At 42.6% G+C, this 16,628-nt stretch overlaps 1 protein-coding gene across 2 annotated transcripts in view; it reads left to right on the top strand.

Moving 5' to 3' along the window:
• Positions 1-9,207: 9,207 nt before the first annotated feature.
• The window catches only part of LOC137431101 (integrin alpha-6), a 148,492-nt gene continuing 141,071 nt past the window's right edge, over positions 9,208-16,628 (top strand). For both annotated transcript variants that reach the window (XM_068122009.2, XM_068122008.2), the window contains exon 1: positions 9,208-9,446. In XM_068122009.2, the coding sequence (XP_067978110.2) occupies positions 9,256-9,446 (191 nt within the window). In that variant the 5' untranslated portion in view covers positions 9,208-9,255. The remainder of the gene's footprint in view (positions 9,447-16,628) is intronic.

Raw genomic sequence — 16,628 nt, 5'->3', positions numbered from 1 at the left:
GTAGGGACCTAGAAGATGATATTAGGTAACGTTAAGGTTAGTTAGTGACAATGACACCTGTAGTGGGGACGCAGGTAGATTAGAGTGGATGATAATGACGTGGTATGTGCTTAGTTTAAAGGGAAGACGGGGAGCACTAAGTTAGCAGGGCAACAGGTAGTTTAGATGATGCCGTGTGAGGATTGAAAGTGTGTGAGGAACAGGTGTGATTGAACAGGTGAGGATTGCACAGGTGTGCAACTGAACAGGTGTGTGGAGCAGTGTATGAGTGAGTGAAGGTGATTGTGTATTGTGCTGACCCAATGGTCCAGGAAGAGGAGGAGGGTGCAGGTGGCACCAGGTATGATTGCACAGTTGTGCAACAACAGGTATGAGGAACAGGTGTATGGAATAAATGGTAGTGTGGAATATCTGGAGTATTGGAATGGATGGTCGTGGAGTGAGTATGGTGGAAATTGTGGAGTGGAGTGGATGGTGCGAAGGTGTGAATGGGGGAAGGATGGACCCCCATCACGAATACCTGGGGCGGGTAGTGTAAGTGTTAGGTAGAGGGTATAGGTAAATTGTGGTTGGATATTGGCATCTGTGGTGCGGGTGGAAGAATGATGTTCGGATGGGTGCATTAGTGTTGTGGAAATGGCTGGGCGTGTAGCCTGTTCGTGTGTGTAGTTGGTTTGGGCACTCCACCACTGTGAGGATGTCGGCCAGGTGAGGCCGCAGGTGGGCTCTGGGAGCCGGTAGTTGTTGTGGATGGGGCCCGAGGATCCGGAGGACGGACCCGGGTAGCCCAGTGCCAGAGGGCACCAAGGGGTGACAGAGCCAGGAGGGGCCTTCCCCAGTTAGATAGGTTAGGTAAGGAGCAGGTAAGCTCGGGAGGCAACTGCAGTGGTGGAGGTGTGCAGGTGGGTAGGCCTGCTGGGAGAGCTACACGTCACAGCCCAGAAATTGTGCAAGGGCACCGGGAGATGAATCGGGGGGAGTGAGACCCCAAATTGAGAAGCACCACAGTTTGGTCAATGGGAATTGGTTTTTAGAACCCATCGTGTAAGTTGGCCAATGGATTGGCAGGGAAAGACCCCGGGTAGTGTAAAGTGTGTTAATGTCATTTAGAGGATAGTTAGGATTGGAGTCTCCTCGCACCATCTACATCCACTCACCTGAGGTGACAGGTACCTCCACACCATGCCAGGTTGTTTTATTATTTTTATTGTGCAAATGTTTGGAATGTGAGACGCATCATGACGTGGGTGTGACATTGTGCTTTGTTGTTCCATCTCTTCCTCCTTATGAGGATTGATGATGAATTGGGTGATGGCAAATTTTGAAGTAGAGGGATTGTGGAGACGAATTTGGTGTAGAAGGGAAATATGGGGAAGACGTGACGGTAGTGACGAATTTGTAATGTGTAAATTTTGTACATATGGGGTAAGGGCAAGGGTAGTGTAGGTGACAGGGGGGTGACGTACGGTAGGGACGAGCTTTCTCACTTCGCCCTCCGTACGCATTTCACCTTGCATTGCCTTATTGATGTGTACCCTTGTGACCTTACCCCTCGCTCATTTGTCTCTTTTGTCTCCCACATGACCTGTGCGCCATTGGGCGCCGAAGGGAGCGTGCGTGGGTCGGCCATTGTGCGCCCGAAATTCCCAGAACCAGCTGTCTGCATCGATGCACCACATTATGGACCACATGCCTGTGGCCGAGCACCACTGATGGACCCCATGGGTTGGGGCATGGCCCCTCTGCTGGAACCGGCCATGAGGGCCCGAAATCTTGCTGGCGGACCTTGGCCACAGGGCACCGATGCCCCCCAGGTGAACCACACGTAGTCGGCCCTGTGGGCCATAAATAAAGAAAATAAAATGGACACGTTGGGCACACTTTATTGCAAATAGGCCGCCAGTAAGAAAATGAGAGAGAATGACAACAACTGGAAGAGATAATAATAGCCAGCAGAGGGAGCCGAAGAGCAAGAGACCACCTGCAGGGTTAGGGGTTGTTGATTTATTTTTATTATTGAACATGCATTGAACACTGATGAACTATGGTGACTGCACCGATTGGTGCTTGAGGGTGCTTGTATTGGTGTGTTTTTGGGTGCTTTCATGGTGCATTGATGCAGAGCAGACTGTCTCCCCCCCCCCCCAGAAAGAACAATTACAGGTCCTGGGTTAGTTTTGTAAATAAAAGCAGAGTCAGTGTAAATAATGCTCCCCACCGTCAGTGTGTAGTTTGAAGACCATTCCGCAATTCGGTTAACTGTGGGCGTAAGTCTGTTAGGCAGGGTGCAATGGAGCAGCGGGACACATTTATTTATGTTTTAAAACTGTCGCACTCAGGGTCAGGTTAAAAGTAGAGGGAACTACACCTACGTGTCACACTAAATAAAAGTTGTAGGCCCGGGCCATGCCTAAGAGGAGGAGGGTGCAGTGTTGCGGATATGAGGACTGTATTTGTTTGATTGTGTGTATTATTATTATTGTTATTCTGCGCCTCCTGCCTCCGGAGCTGTGTAAAGGTCAAAGGGCGTCCCATAATTAGTCCATAAAGCATCCACACTACAGCCAATCATAGAATACCCCTGTTCAATAGTTATATCTTATTATGTGTTTTAGGGTAAGGCTGTGTCTCCCATTAATTGAAATACTCCATTGCACCAGTGAAAGAGATAGATTCCCTTCATTCCCATTCCCAAAAAACCTCCATCCCCCCTTTTCGTCAATTGCCATTCGCATTGCCAACTGCATTTTGGGCGGTTTTCTCTTCATCCGCCATTGACCACGAGGCAGGGTTGGGGAAGAAAGGCGGGTCCCCACCTCGTCATAGAGGGGAGGAGTGAGTCAGCCCCACTCAACCAACCACGAACAAGGGGTTGGACTTGGAGAGGGTGTGGAGAGAAACATCGAGGAGGTTCGCGAAGGTTGAGGGGTGGGGCCTATATAACCCGCAGGCAGGGCGTTTCCAAAGAGAGATGAGCCTTTACCGAGAGACGAGAGGGAGTCCAAGGAGTTGAGTCCAACCAAGAAGTCCAGAGTTGAACTGCAGCTCGAGCCACCGCAACTGCATTTGCTGCAGCTGGAGCCACCGAAACTGCAGCCACAGCAGCGTGAGGCCTGGACGGCAGTTTGGAGCAGGGCTGCGGAAGAGCGGCGGCTGCCCAACGAGTCAATCGTGCTGAAGGACCAGTGGACCTCCCTATCCCGCCAGCCATCCATCTCCCGCCAGTCCTATCATCATTCCCCGAGTGAGTCTGTCCTTGTTTGTTCTGTCCCTGGGTTAATTAAGACTGTAGGTAAGCTAGCGTTGCACTGTGTATCTAATCTCGTCTGTAAATAAACGTGACTGCTTTCTTCCTACTTATATGTGTAAATAATAAATCAAATTCCTCTTCTGTACGTCTTCTTCCTCTTTGTATTCGGTCGCTTTAGAGTTTTCCCGATTGAATAGCGGTGGCGCGATCCGGCCAAAGTTTGGGGCAAATCGGGTATTGGTCGGGGAATAACTGTTCGGTCGCGGTTACACCACCGCTCAGTCAAAATAACATCTTTAACCGCGTCCGTAACAATATCAATGGCATGTGTCCGATTTGAACTGTCTTTGTCGAAATTTGATGGTTGTTTGCTCTTTCCAGGTCTTTCTGGAGGGATCAAGCTGTTGAAAAGTTCGTTCTAGCAAGGCTGATGAGATAGCGAACATCATTGTGATTGCACCTTTTGGGTGACCAGAAAGAACTGTCCAGTCTGACGGTACCTGCCAAGGAGTGCCCTACCCAGGACACTTCAATGAGCAATGTATGGGGAAGCATCGATAGTCTGAATCATTCCTCTTGAACCATCCTGATGGCATGAGCCAACTCATTTGGTGTTGAATGATGACGGGCCATTCCTACTTTGACTTAGACCACATGGCTGGCCAATTTCTGGAGTCTATCGACTCGGGTCATGTGCAGACATGTATGCAGGTTCTGTGGGAGATGTGAAGAATTTCCAGAATCACTCAATTCAGGTGATTATAACTAGTGTTACATGTTGCACGTCCAGTCTCCTAATGGGGGTTCTTTCCTCCAGAGCCATGGTTTGCCGACACATGACAAATATATTTCTTACCTGTGAATCCATAACCCTTTTCACATTTGAAAAGTTGTTTCCTAAGTTTGTGATGAGGAACCTGTTGAATATTTTCAGGAGGAAACTGTTCAATAAAAAGGCTACCCCAGAGGGCTGTCCGGCCTATGGTATAGTGGGAAAAATCAAATGACTAATGTTGAGAATAAATCAGTACACTGGAAAAGAACGAAAGCTGACTACTGTACATCCGGAGAAGGGGGCAGGCTTCTTGCCCCACCTTTCCTGCAAAATGTCTCATGCCCCCATCTTACACTAACCACTCAACTGCTCTGCATTTGCCCAGGGGTACCACTGTTTTTTAGTGTAGCCAGTATTAAAAAAGAAAATGACAGTAATATAAGACAAAACTTGGTGGTTGAGCTTGTTAGGTGACAATAAGAAGCAGATGAGATTTCGGTCCAGGTCCGAATCCAGATCCGGCCTATCAGTGGGATACAAGACGTAAACTGTTCAGCCTGGTGGAGGTATACGCTCTACCGAGTGCTGTTCTCGTTGCCATTTGTTTCCCTGCTCATGTTCCTCTTGAATCCAATTAAAGCCTCTTGTTCAAAATTGTGTCTAATTGCATTCTGCAATCACATGTACTATATAACACATTATGTACTATATAACACATTATTCAACAAGTATACGAATAATGTAAAATACAGACGGACGTATCAAAAATTTTAAGTCGTACACAAGTCATGAGTCCCTTGCGGTTATTGCGGGCAGCTTGCAACTTGTACTGAATCACATGGTGACTGTTATAGCTTGGGGCTTAGATATGAATGGCATGTCTAGGTGCGGAGTTCAGAACGATGTAGGGCAAGTCTGAGGATGACAAAATAACCACATTCATTCTCTCTCACAGTCTTCTCATTTCATCTTCATTGTTCATTCAGCGACTTTCACCGATGATCCTCAATATCTAATAAGTTGATAAATTCAACAAGTATTGGAAAACAAACAGGTTCACTTCACATGGTGATTTCATTTGACCATCACCGTTTAGCTAGATCAGCTGACCCTTGATTTATTGATTCACTACCTTTGATTCTGATATAATGATACGTCTCGATTTTTGACGTTTGAGTCCCAATTTCGTAGTGTTGATATTTCATCGTTGATCTTTGCTCTGGTAACTTCGCTCCTTGGCACATGTTCCTTAATCCATAACTTTTGACTTTTGACCCATTCCCATGTGTGTATGTATGATGATGACCACTCATTTTTTTGCATCTGTCTGCAAATGCATAGGGCCGCTGAAACAGTTTATTGGCTGATGGGCACCATCCTGGATGGAACGCCACTCCAACGTAGTATCAAGTATGTATACTCTGCCAAAAAAAAGTATATAATTTAAAATGTAATTGTTGAACAACTTGTTCCAGGGGTCATTTCAAGGGCATTTTTGGCACGAGGGTTGTGCAGAACACTTGATTTAAGTTTCCACGTATGGCAATTGCCTCACACGATAGTCGTCCAGCTTGTGTAACTCATGTACCATTAAGTTTTTAGAGGTGACGTGACAAATAAATTCTGAGCAAATTAGAAGCAGTATTTCTGAGACACCAATGTGTAGATCATCCAAAAACACACTGATTACATTATTTAACAAGAAAGAGCAATCAGAGATGGCAGACCCTCGCCAGGATGTGTTTTCAGTGGTTTTTAAGGCTTTTGTATTGAAACAAATATGGTGGCCGAACCACGTGACCGATGATGTCATCACTAATTTTTTTTCTCCACCAATTTATGCCTACATGACGCTCAATAAATTTCATCTTCATCTGATGAAGTTTTGTACTTGTCGAATTATGACGTCATAATGCAGGCACATATGACATCATCATTAACATATTTTATTCCCCATGGCGAGTTCTTTACAAAGAGCCATGTCCCAATTTTTTCTATTCAGCGCTTTCGGAGATATAGAGGTGCAAAGTTTTTCGGTTTTTCCAAAATGGCGGCCGAACCACGTTACCTATGACGTCATAATTATTATTAAAAAATTCTGCAGGGGGAGTTGCACCTATGGCGAAAATTTCCTGCCAATCGGACCAACGGTTGCAGAGAAAATCATATTTATTCTGTGCGGACAAACAAACAGACAGACAGACAGACAGACAAACAAGCAGACAAAAGGACTCAAATGCAATACCCTCTCCTCAGGCGAGGGTAACAATCCATTACAATGCCACGTCTATCTGAAAATGAGAGGAATCAAATCATTGGACACCTTCAAGCAGGGTCTTCCGTTAGACGTCTTGCAAGGGTCTTTAACATGACTAGAGGAACTCATGTTTATGGCTTCAGAAAACGTTATCAAACCACTGGATCAACAAGAGATATACGAACAAGTGGACCTGGTAGGATAGCAACTTCCATGCGGGACCTGATACATTCGCACCACCCATCTACAAGATTTGTTTCAACTCCCCCCCCCCCCCCCCCCCCTCTCTGCAACCGTTGGTCTGAGACAGGAAATTTTCACCAAAGGTGCAACTCCACCAGTATAATTTTTTAATGATAACTATGACATCATAGGTCACGTGGTTCGGCTGCCATATTGGAAAAACCGAAAAACTGCACCTCTATATCTCCAAAAGCACTGAATAGACATTGAGACATGGCTCATTGTAAAGAACTCTCCATGGGAAATAAAATATTTTAATGATGTCATAGGTGCCTCTATTATGACGTCATAATTTGACAAGTACAAAACTTCATCCGATCAAGATGAAATTTTTTGAGCATAATCTAGGAATAAATTAGTGGAGAAAAAAATTATAATGCTGACGTCATCGATCACGTGGTTCAGCCGCCATATTTGTTTTAACACAAACGCCTTAAAAACCACAGAAAATACATCCTGGCGAGAGTTTGCAATCTTTGATTGCTCTTTCTTGTTATCTCTGTTAGAGGTTTGCACCTCATCTGTGGCTCATGATGTCACATAAATAAATCGCATCAACAATCACGTGTTCCATTTTTTAAATGTCAGACAGTATATTGGATATATACATTCACTTCACCCACATTCTCCTCTAAATGTCAGTGCACCTCTCTTACTACGGTGGCTAACATCCACATAGACTCCCTATTGATAAATACCATTGGTTGTCCTGTCCGCAAATGAAGACCAACACGAGTCTTGATGAACACCTCTATTTGATTGCACTTTATGCTCCTACCCTGGCTGAATTCCATGTTTTCGATGAGTCGTATAATTAGCAATACAGTCTACGTACTTCCCGAGGAGCCTGCTAGGGAGGATCACATTCTTTTAACGCAAGCCCCTTTTGGGACTGTTTGAACTTGCCCCTTAGCTGATGGAAGGTTAGTGGCAACCGCAAACAAAACCTCGAGAATATGTCAGGTTATGTAGGGGAATTGGAATAATATCATTTTACGGTATTTGTGCGTAACGATATTTTAATTTTTTTAGAAAATCTCAAATAATAGATCTACTAAATTTTCCAAGCTAGATTATGTTCACCGATATTGTACCTCTACTCTTGCAAAAGCCGCCAGTGTATGAACAAGTTGAAGTCGTGCATGTTTCTGAGCCAAACTACTGTGCCCTTATCATAGAACAATTTGCTGTAGTTTTACCGGTGGATCTTCTTGGGCCTGCACAGAAAAAAGTCCAAATGAGACAGAGTTGGAGACTTAAGTTATACACACAAACCCTTACAGGGAATGCACTTTTTTTCCAAAGGTATTGGCCCAAAGACTACAACATGAGATCTTTCACGTCCAAAGAGAGACGAGATACTTTTTTTTTTTTTTTTTGTATACAAGATCGAGGCTCGTGTAAGAGCTAACGTTAATGACACAAAAACAAACGTCCACATAAGACGAAATAAAGGAAGTGGGAGACAAGATGGGGAGAGAGGGGGAAGCACACACGTACAACATTTGAGAGCAGGGACATCGGGAGATCTGTGGGAGGGAGAGGGCTTGGAGGGGGAGGTAAAAAACACATGGACACAGCTATAACTTCCAGGAAAGAAGTCGGTATTTGAGAAAAGTGGATCTGGGGTAAATTAACCGGGGTAGAAAAAATCAAGGTTTTGGATGGGGGGGGGGGGGGGGGGAGATAAGAGATGGTGGTCCATTTGAGAATTTGACAATTAAATTGAAATTTGACAATTAAATTGAAATTTGACAATTTTCTTCGGGAAAAAAAAATTACATGTTCCGCAATCCAGTTACTGCTGTTGGAACACCTGTTTTACCAAGTTGCGATTCCAAGGAGAGTAAACTGAAGGATTTCAAAGGGTATACCAAAACCCACTGAACTATCATCTCTCTAATGCTGATCAATGTCAGCTAGGAGATCCAATTTTGATATTGGGTGAATTAGGGTTAGGGTTAGGATTAGGGTTAGGGTTAGGGTTAGGGTTAGGGTTAGGATTAGGGTTAGGGTTAGGGTTAGGGTTAGGGTTAGGGTTAGGGTTAGGGTTAGGGTTAGGGTTAGGGTTAGGATTAGGGTTAGGGTTAGGGTTAGGATTAGGATTAGGGTTAGGATTAGGGTTAGGGTTAGGGTTAGGGTTAGGGTTAGGATTAGGATTAGGGTTAGGGTTAGGGTTAGGGTTAGGATTAGGGTTAGGGTTAGGATTAGGGTTAGGGTTAGGGTTAGGATTAGGATTAGGATTAGGGTTAGGGTTAGGGTTAGGGTTAGGGTTAGGGTTAGGATTAGGATTAGGGTTAGGGTTAGGGTTAGCGTTAGGGTTAGGGTCTGGGTCTTACACGAGCCTCGATCTTGTAAACAAAACAAAACAAACAAAATAATAATAATAATAATAATAAAATAAAAGAAATTGTTGTCGAGGTTAAAAATTCTCGCAGCCATACCCAGCGTTGTCACCACGCTCTTCCATGAGCCTAGATTTTGCAAACAGGGAAAATAAAAGTTTGAACAAAGTTGTGTAAACATTAAATCAGAATTTAAATGTATTATTAGTTATTTTACAAATGCTGTGATTTCATCTGAGGATGGTTAGAGGAACCAGAGCAGCGAGCGAAACCTTAGCGGTTTGAGGGAGGGTGTTGAGTAACAGGTGGAGACTTTTTAAAAGGAGAGGCAACCCTCAAATCATAAACACACGACTGTGGATTCTCCAGAAAGTTGGCACCAGAGATGAGCAGGTCTTCCCACAAGCTCTTTCTCCCAGAAATGCTGCGTTTTGCTTTACTACTGGCGGCTTTGGTGTCACCTGGGAGCCTTTTCAACCTGGATACCACTTCAGCTATCGTCAAAAGAGGACCTCGGAACAGTTTATTTGGCTATGCAATTGCGTTTCACCAACAGTCAAGGACCAGCAAACCCATGTAAGTTATAACGTCAAACGTGTGAGTAAGTTGTCATGAAAATGCTACTCGGATGAAATAGTTCTACCTTTTCCTTCCAAGTTTCCTCATTACACTACTCCAACTTACTGGATACAATAGGTTTTCAGAATGTTGTTTTGAATTGTTCTATGTATTATATTATGCTATTTAATAGTAATAAAAAACATTTGCGCAACCTTTATGGATCTAATGGCCCCTCTGCATTCAAGTTCCTTGTGTGTGTATATATATATATATATATATATATATATATATATATATATATATATATATATATATATATATATATATATATATAATATACTAATGTGGAATGTTTACACATTGTGTAAGCAATAGCAAACCATGCTTCCTTTGTCGGTACATAATAAATAGAAGCTTTTAGATTAGAGAAAAGTATCACTGACCTGCTGCTAGATATCAATTGGGGTTTATTTATTAATTTTACGGACTTTTACGGATTGGGGTAAACTTCCTAAGTTTACATTGCTTACGTAAATTTTCATAGAGATTTTTATTTCATGGTTTACAGTTATATAAATTACAATTTTTAAATGCTAGATATCGATTTTGGTTTTTATATATATTTTTTATGTTTATGTATGTAAATTTGCATTTACGGACCCTTTTGAACGGTTTTGTGATTTTTCCCGGTGTACCGGCTTCGAAGTCCGTCGGCACATCAAATTTCCTTTTTCTATGATAGCCGGAAGATAACGGACGTTAATATCAGTCAATCAATTGTTAGAAAGAGCTATATTACACACACACACACACACACACACACACACACACACACACACACATATATATATATATACAACAACAGGCGTTTTAAGGCCATTTTCCCTGCTTGAGCAGGGGTTAGCCTTGCAAATACACACACACAAATACAAACACACATACACACACCTAAACACACACACACCTACACATACACACACACATACACACATACACACACATACATACAGACACATACACACAAACACACACATACACACAAACACACACACATACATATACACACACACACATACATACACACACATACATACACATACACACACACACATACACACATACAAACAAACACACATGGACACACACACATACATATACACACATACACACAAACACACACACACACACACACACAAATACACACACACACACACACACACACATATACACACACACACATACACACAAACACACACACACATATATACACACACACACACATACACGCACACCTGCACACCTTAAACTTTTAGTGGTCATTCTACGGATGATTCCTTTAATTTCCACCCCTAAAGTGCATGTTGACTGATCTAGTTGTCATAGGCTTGTCCCATCTTTAAGAAGTTGTCAGACATTATATGTTTATACGATAATATCTTGTCTTCATCGGAAGTATATCTGACATGTATGACGTGTGAAATTGGTAATAAAGGGGTGTGAGAAGAGAGTAATAGGGTGTCCTGGACTCATGTTCATATATATATATACAGATTCTATGGAAACAAGAAAATTAAATGATGGATGTGGATTTCACCTCATTGTGAATGGTCTCAACAGTGTCTTCCTGTGTGTGAGTTATCTTGTGGTAAACATACTGTTGTGAGCCGCATGAACATGCATACCTGTACCTGTACGAGCTTACGGCCTAATTCTCCAAACATGAATCTGCTTGCCCAGAGTTCACAACAGACCTTTTGTCACTCCCTTTGTCGGTGCTGCAGCAAGTTACCTATTTAGCAATTATCATTCACATCATAGCAAAACCTTGAATCATTCTTACCCAGAATTCAAAACGAATACATACAGATTTTACTGTGAGCAAAGTGAGATTAGCGAATGAAATAGAATGGCACCAGGAAAAGAGCATACCTCCGCCAAGCTGATTAGTTTACATTTTGTATCCAAGACTGATAGGCCGGATCTGGAGTCGGACCTGAACCAAAATCGAATCGGCTTCTTCTTGTCACCGAACCAACTCATCCACCAAGTTTAATCATATTCTCTCAAAGATGAAAAATCACTTTCAAAATTAAATAATTCTCTGATCCAGATCTGGATCTTCAACATTTTTGAGATGCTGGTATTTGGTTATTTTCTTGACTTCTGCTTCAGAAAATATTCACAACACTCCCCTTGACTTTTTCACATTTTATTGTGTTCAGCCTGAATTTAAAAGGGATTAAATTGCGATTTTCTTTTGTCACTGATCTACACATAACCACCTAATATAAAAGTGGAATTTAATTATTTTTTTTCTTTTTTACAAATTTATTGAAGATGAAATGCAGAAATGTATTCAGTCAATAAGTATTCAACCCCTTTGCTTTGGCACTCCAAATCCAGCTCAGGTGCATCCAATTTCCTTTGATCATCTTTGAGATGTGATTGGACATCATTTAGAAAGAAGCACACAATTCTAGATAAGGTCCCACAGTTGATAGTGCATGTCAGAGCAGAAAATCTACCATGAAGTCCAAGGAACTGTCAATATAACTCCGAGATAGAATTGTGAGGAACACAGATCTGGGGAAGGGTATAAAACAATTTCTAGAGTGTTGAAATTTCCCAAGATCGCAGTGATCTCCATCATTAGGAAATGGAAAGAATATGGAACTACCCAGGCTCTTCCTAAAGTTGGCCGTCCAACCAAATTCAGCAACCGGGCAATAAGTACATTGGTCATGGAGGTGAACAGGAACCAAATGACTACTCTGACAGAACATTAGAGTTCCTTGACTGAGATGGGAGAACCTGCCGGAAGGACAACAGTCTCTGCAGCACTTCACAAATCTAGGCTTTATGGGAGAGTGGTCATACGGAAGCCACTCCTGAGAAAAAGGCACATGACAGCTCCCTTAGCATTGCAAAAAGGCACGTCAAAGACTCAGAGCATGAGGCAAAAGATTCTGTGGTCTGATGAGATGAAAATTGAAGTCTTTGGCCTGAATGGAGCACGCTACGTCTGGTGGAAACCGAACACAACTCATCACCGATCTAACACCATCCCTAGCATGAAGCATGGTGGTGGCAGCATCATGCTATGGGAATGCTTTTCAGCAGCAGAGAATGGGAGACTTACAAGGATAGAGGGAACAATGAATGGAGCCAAATACGGGCAAATCCTTGAGGAGAACCTGATACAGAGTGAAAAAGACCTTAGACTGCAGCAAATATTTACATTCCAATAGGACAAGGACCCCAAGCATACAACCAAAGCAACATTGGAAATGCTTCAGAAGTGGTTCTTGAGTTGTGGTCTTGAGAAGTGGTCCATTGGAAAGTCATGAAAGTCCTTGATTGGCCCAGCCAAAGCCCAGACTTCCATCCCATTGAAAATTTGTGGAAAGACTTGAAGATTTCTGTTCAATGACGCTCCACATCCAACTTGACAGAGCATGAGCAAATCTGCAAGGAAGAATGGGAGAAACTCTTTAAATCCAGATATTCAAAGCTTATACAGACGTATCCAAGAAGATTCAAAGCCATAATCACTGCCAAAGGTCGCTGTCTACGCATTATTGACTCAAGGGATTGAATACCTACGTAAATTAGATATTTCTGTGTTTCTATTTCAATTACTTTGTACAAAGTTCCAAAAAAATCCACTTTAACATTATGGAGTATTATGTGTAGATCAATGACAAAATCATCTCAATTAAATCCATTTTAAATTCAGGCTGTAACAACAAAATGTGAAAAAAGTCAAGGGGTGTGAATATTTTCTGTATTTTTTGAAGGCACGGAAACTACTCCCTCCGTTTTGGTGCCGGCCCCGCCAAACCTACTGTGGAACGTTTTAGGGTCCCAGCGGATGTTGTCAGGTAGGTATAAGGTTTCATAAATTCCTCAATGAAATTATGATTTTGAAATTGGCTCGATAGCCTACAGTCCTGCCCCCAAATCCAGAAGTGAACAGATGACGACAATGAGCTGGTTTGATAATATCTGAATACAATCGTGATTTAACACAGTATTTTGTTATAGTATTAATGTATGGTTGGAATGATGCTGTTTGGAATGAAACTAGAGATTATTGAGGTTAAATATGAATGAGGAAATGACATGAGGGTTTCTACTTTCTAACCGTGGCATTCGTGGATTCACCATATGCAGATCCGCCAATGACTGGGTATCGAACGATTCAGACTGGGTACGTTTTTTGCCCAAGTCCTTCACGAACCGGCTGTCCATGTCTGACGTTCGACCTAATGTGACACAATAATGTGGAATTTATTGGTTCCATGGTTTACCATTCACCGTTTCCACATTGGTTGTTTGCTTTTGGCTTCCCACCCGTGCGTATCACGGATACCGTGCTAGTATCTCTATATTTTCATTTCAAACAACATCATTCATCACTCCAATCAAAAATTAATACAATCGCCTTAATATATCAAAATGTAATATTAAATCACGTTTGTGTTGAGATATTATTAAACCAGCGAACCGTCGTCATCTGTCCACTTCCGGATTTGGGAGCAGTTCCATGTCGATCACATTTCAAAATCAAAATTGTATTGAGGAATTTCTGAAACCTCCTACCTACCTTACGACTCCCGCTGGGACACCAAAAAGTTCGCTCCTGCTGTTATTAAAATATGCAACTGTAATGGTTAACAAACGCTGTCCCCTTGTCATGTGACCAGAGCCTCAGCTCTGATTGGTAGACATTTATGAGGGATGTACATACATACATACATACATACATACATATATACATCGGACGGACAGACAAAGGCTGTTCCAGACAGCATTGCCCTATGGGCTACACACTAAAAATGTGCAGCAATTTCACATTCATAATGTTATTAGAAGTAACAGATAGCTATAAGTTACTGAATAAAAACAAAAGCAATGAAGTGCCTTTGAACTTTTGGAACTCGTATAATCATATATTGAAGAGTTCGTATATTAAATTAAACTTAAATGCTTTTGTTATTATTCAATAACCTAGCTATCTGTTACTCCTGATAACATTAATATTTAGCTAGCTTTGGCGTACTCCTTCTAATTTAAACAGTTGAGTCGCCCCATGGACTGAGTTAGCGAAGGCTTTTGATTGGACAAATTGACATCCAGGACACATTGCAATAGTAATGAAAAGGGGGTATCGGAGTCCCACAGCTAGATTTGGTGTCCTCCAAATTTAAACAGTTTAGTCTCTCCGCGGGTTGAGTTAGCGAAGGCTTTTGATTGGACAAATTTACATCCGGGACACATTGCAATAGTAAGGAAAAGGGGTATCGGAGTCCCTCAGCTAGATTTGGTGTGCTCCAAATTTAAACAGTTTAGCCGCCCCGCGGGCTGAGTTAGCGAAGGCTTTTGATTGGACAAATTTACATCCGGGACACATTGCAATAGTAATGAAAAGGGGTATCGGAGTCCCTTAGCTAGATTTGGTGTCCTCCAAATTTAAACAGTTTAGCCGCCCCATGGACTGAGTTAGCGAAGGCTTTTGATTGGACAAATTGACATCCAGGACACATTGCAATAGTAATGAAAAGGGGGTATCGGAGTCCCACAGCTAGATTTGGTGTCCTCCAAATTTAAACAGTTTAGTCTCTCCGCGGGTTGAGTTAGCGAAGGCTTTTGATTGGACAAATTTACATCCGGGACACATTGCAATAGTAATGAAAAGGGGTATCGGAGTCCCTTAGCTAGATTTGGTGTACTCCAAATTTAAACAGTTTAGTCTCCCCACGGGCTGAGTTAGCGAAGGCTTTTGATTGGACAAATTGACATCCAGGACACATTGCAATAGTAATGAAAAGGGGGTATCGGAGTCCCACAGCTAGATTTGGTGTCCTCCAAATTTAAACAGTTTAGTCTCTCCGCGGGTTGAGTTAGCGAAGGCTTTTGATTGGACAAATTTACATCCGGGACACATTGCAATAGTAATGAAAAGGGGTATCGGAGTCCCTTAGCTAGATTTGGTGTACTCCAAATTTAAACAGTTTAGTCTCCCCACGGGCTGAGTTAGCGAAGGCTTTTGATTGGACAAATTGACATCTGGGACACATTGCAATAGTAAGGAAAAGGGGTATCGGAGTCCCTCAGCTAGATTTGGTGTGCTCCAAATTTAAACAGTTTAGCCGCCCCGCGGGCTGAGTTAGCGAAGGCTTTTGATTGGACAAATTTACATCCGGGACACATTGCAATAGTAATGAAAAGGGGTATCGGAGTCCCTTAGCTAGATTTGGTGTCCTCCAAATTTAAACAGTTTAGCCGCCCCATGGACTGAGTTAGCGAAGGCTTTTGATTGGACAAATTGACATCCAGGACACATTGCAATAGTAATGAAAAGGGGGTATCGGAGTCCCACAGCTAGATTTGGTGTCCTCCAAATTTAAACAGTTTAGTCTCTCCGCGGGTTGAGTTAGCGAAGGCTTTTGATTGGACAAATTTACATCCGGGACACATTGCAATAGTAATGAAAAGGGGTATCGGAGTCCCTTAGCTAGATTTGGTGTACTCCAAATTTAAACAGTTTAGTCTCCCCACGGGCTGAGTTAGCGAAGGCTTTTGATTGGACAAATTGACATCTGGGACACATTGCAATAGTAAGGAAAAGGGGTATCGGAGTCCCTCAGCTAGATTTGGTGTGCTCCAAATTTAAACAGTTTAGCCGCCCCGCGGGCTGAGTTAGCGAAGGCTTTTGATTGGACCAATTGACATCCGGGACACATTGCAATAGTAATGAAAAGGGGTATCGGAGTCCCTCAGCTAGATTTGGTGTCCTCCAAATTTAAACAGTTTAGCCGCCCCGCGGGCTGAGTTAGCGAAGGCTTTTGATTGGACAAATTGACATCCAGGACACATTGCAATAGTAATGAAAAGGGGTATCGGAGTCCCTCAGCTAGATTTGGTGTCCTCCAAATTTAAACAGTTTAGCCGCCCCGCGGGCTGAGTTAGCGAAGGCTTTTGATTGGACCAATTGACATCCGGGACACATTGCAATAGTAATGAAAAGGGGTATCGGACGGAGTCCCTCAGATAGATTTGGTGTCCTCCAAATTTAAACAGTTTAGTCGCCCCACGGGCTGAGTTAGCGAAGGCTTTTGATTGGACAAATTGACATCCGGGACACATTGCAATAGTAATGAAAAGGGGTATCGGAGTCCCTCAGCTAGATTTGGT

Source organism: Myxine glutinosa, chromosome 7, assembly GCF_964187855.1.
Source record: "Myxine glutinosa chromosome 7, kmMyxGlut1.1, whole genome shotgun sequence".
Taxonomy (NCBI): domain Eukaryota; kingdom Metazoa; phylum Chordata; class Myxini; order Myxiniformes; family Myxinidae; genus Myxine; species Myxine glutinosa.
Note: the sequence above shows the minus strand (reverse complement) of the source record. Positions and strands in the feature narration are given on the sequence as shown.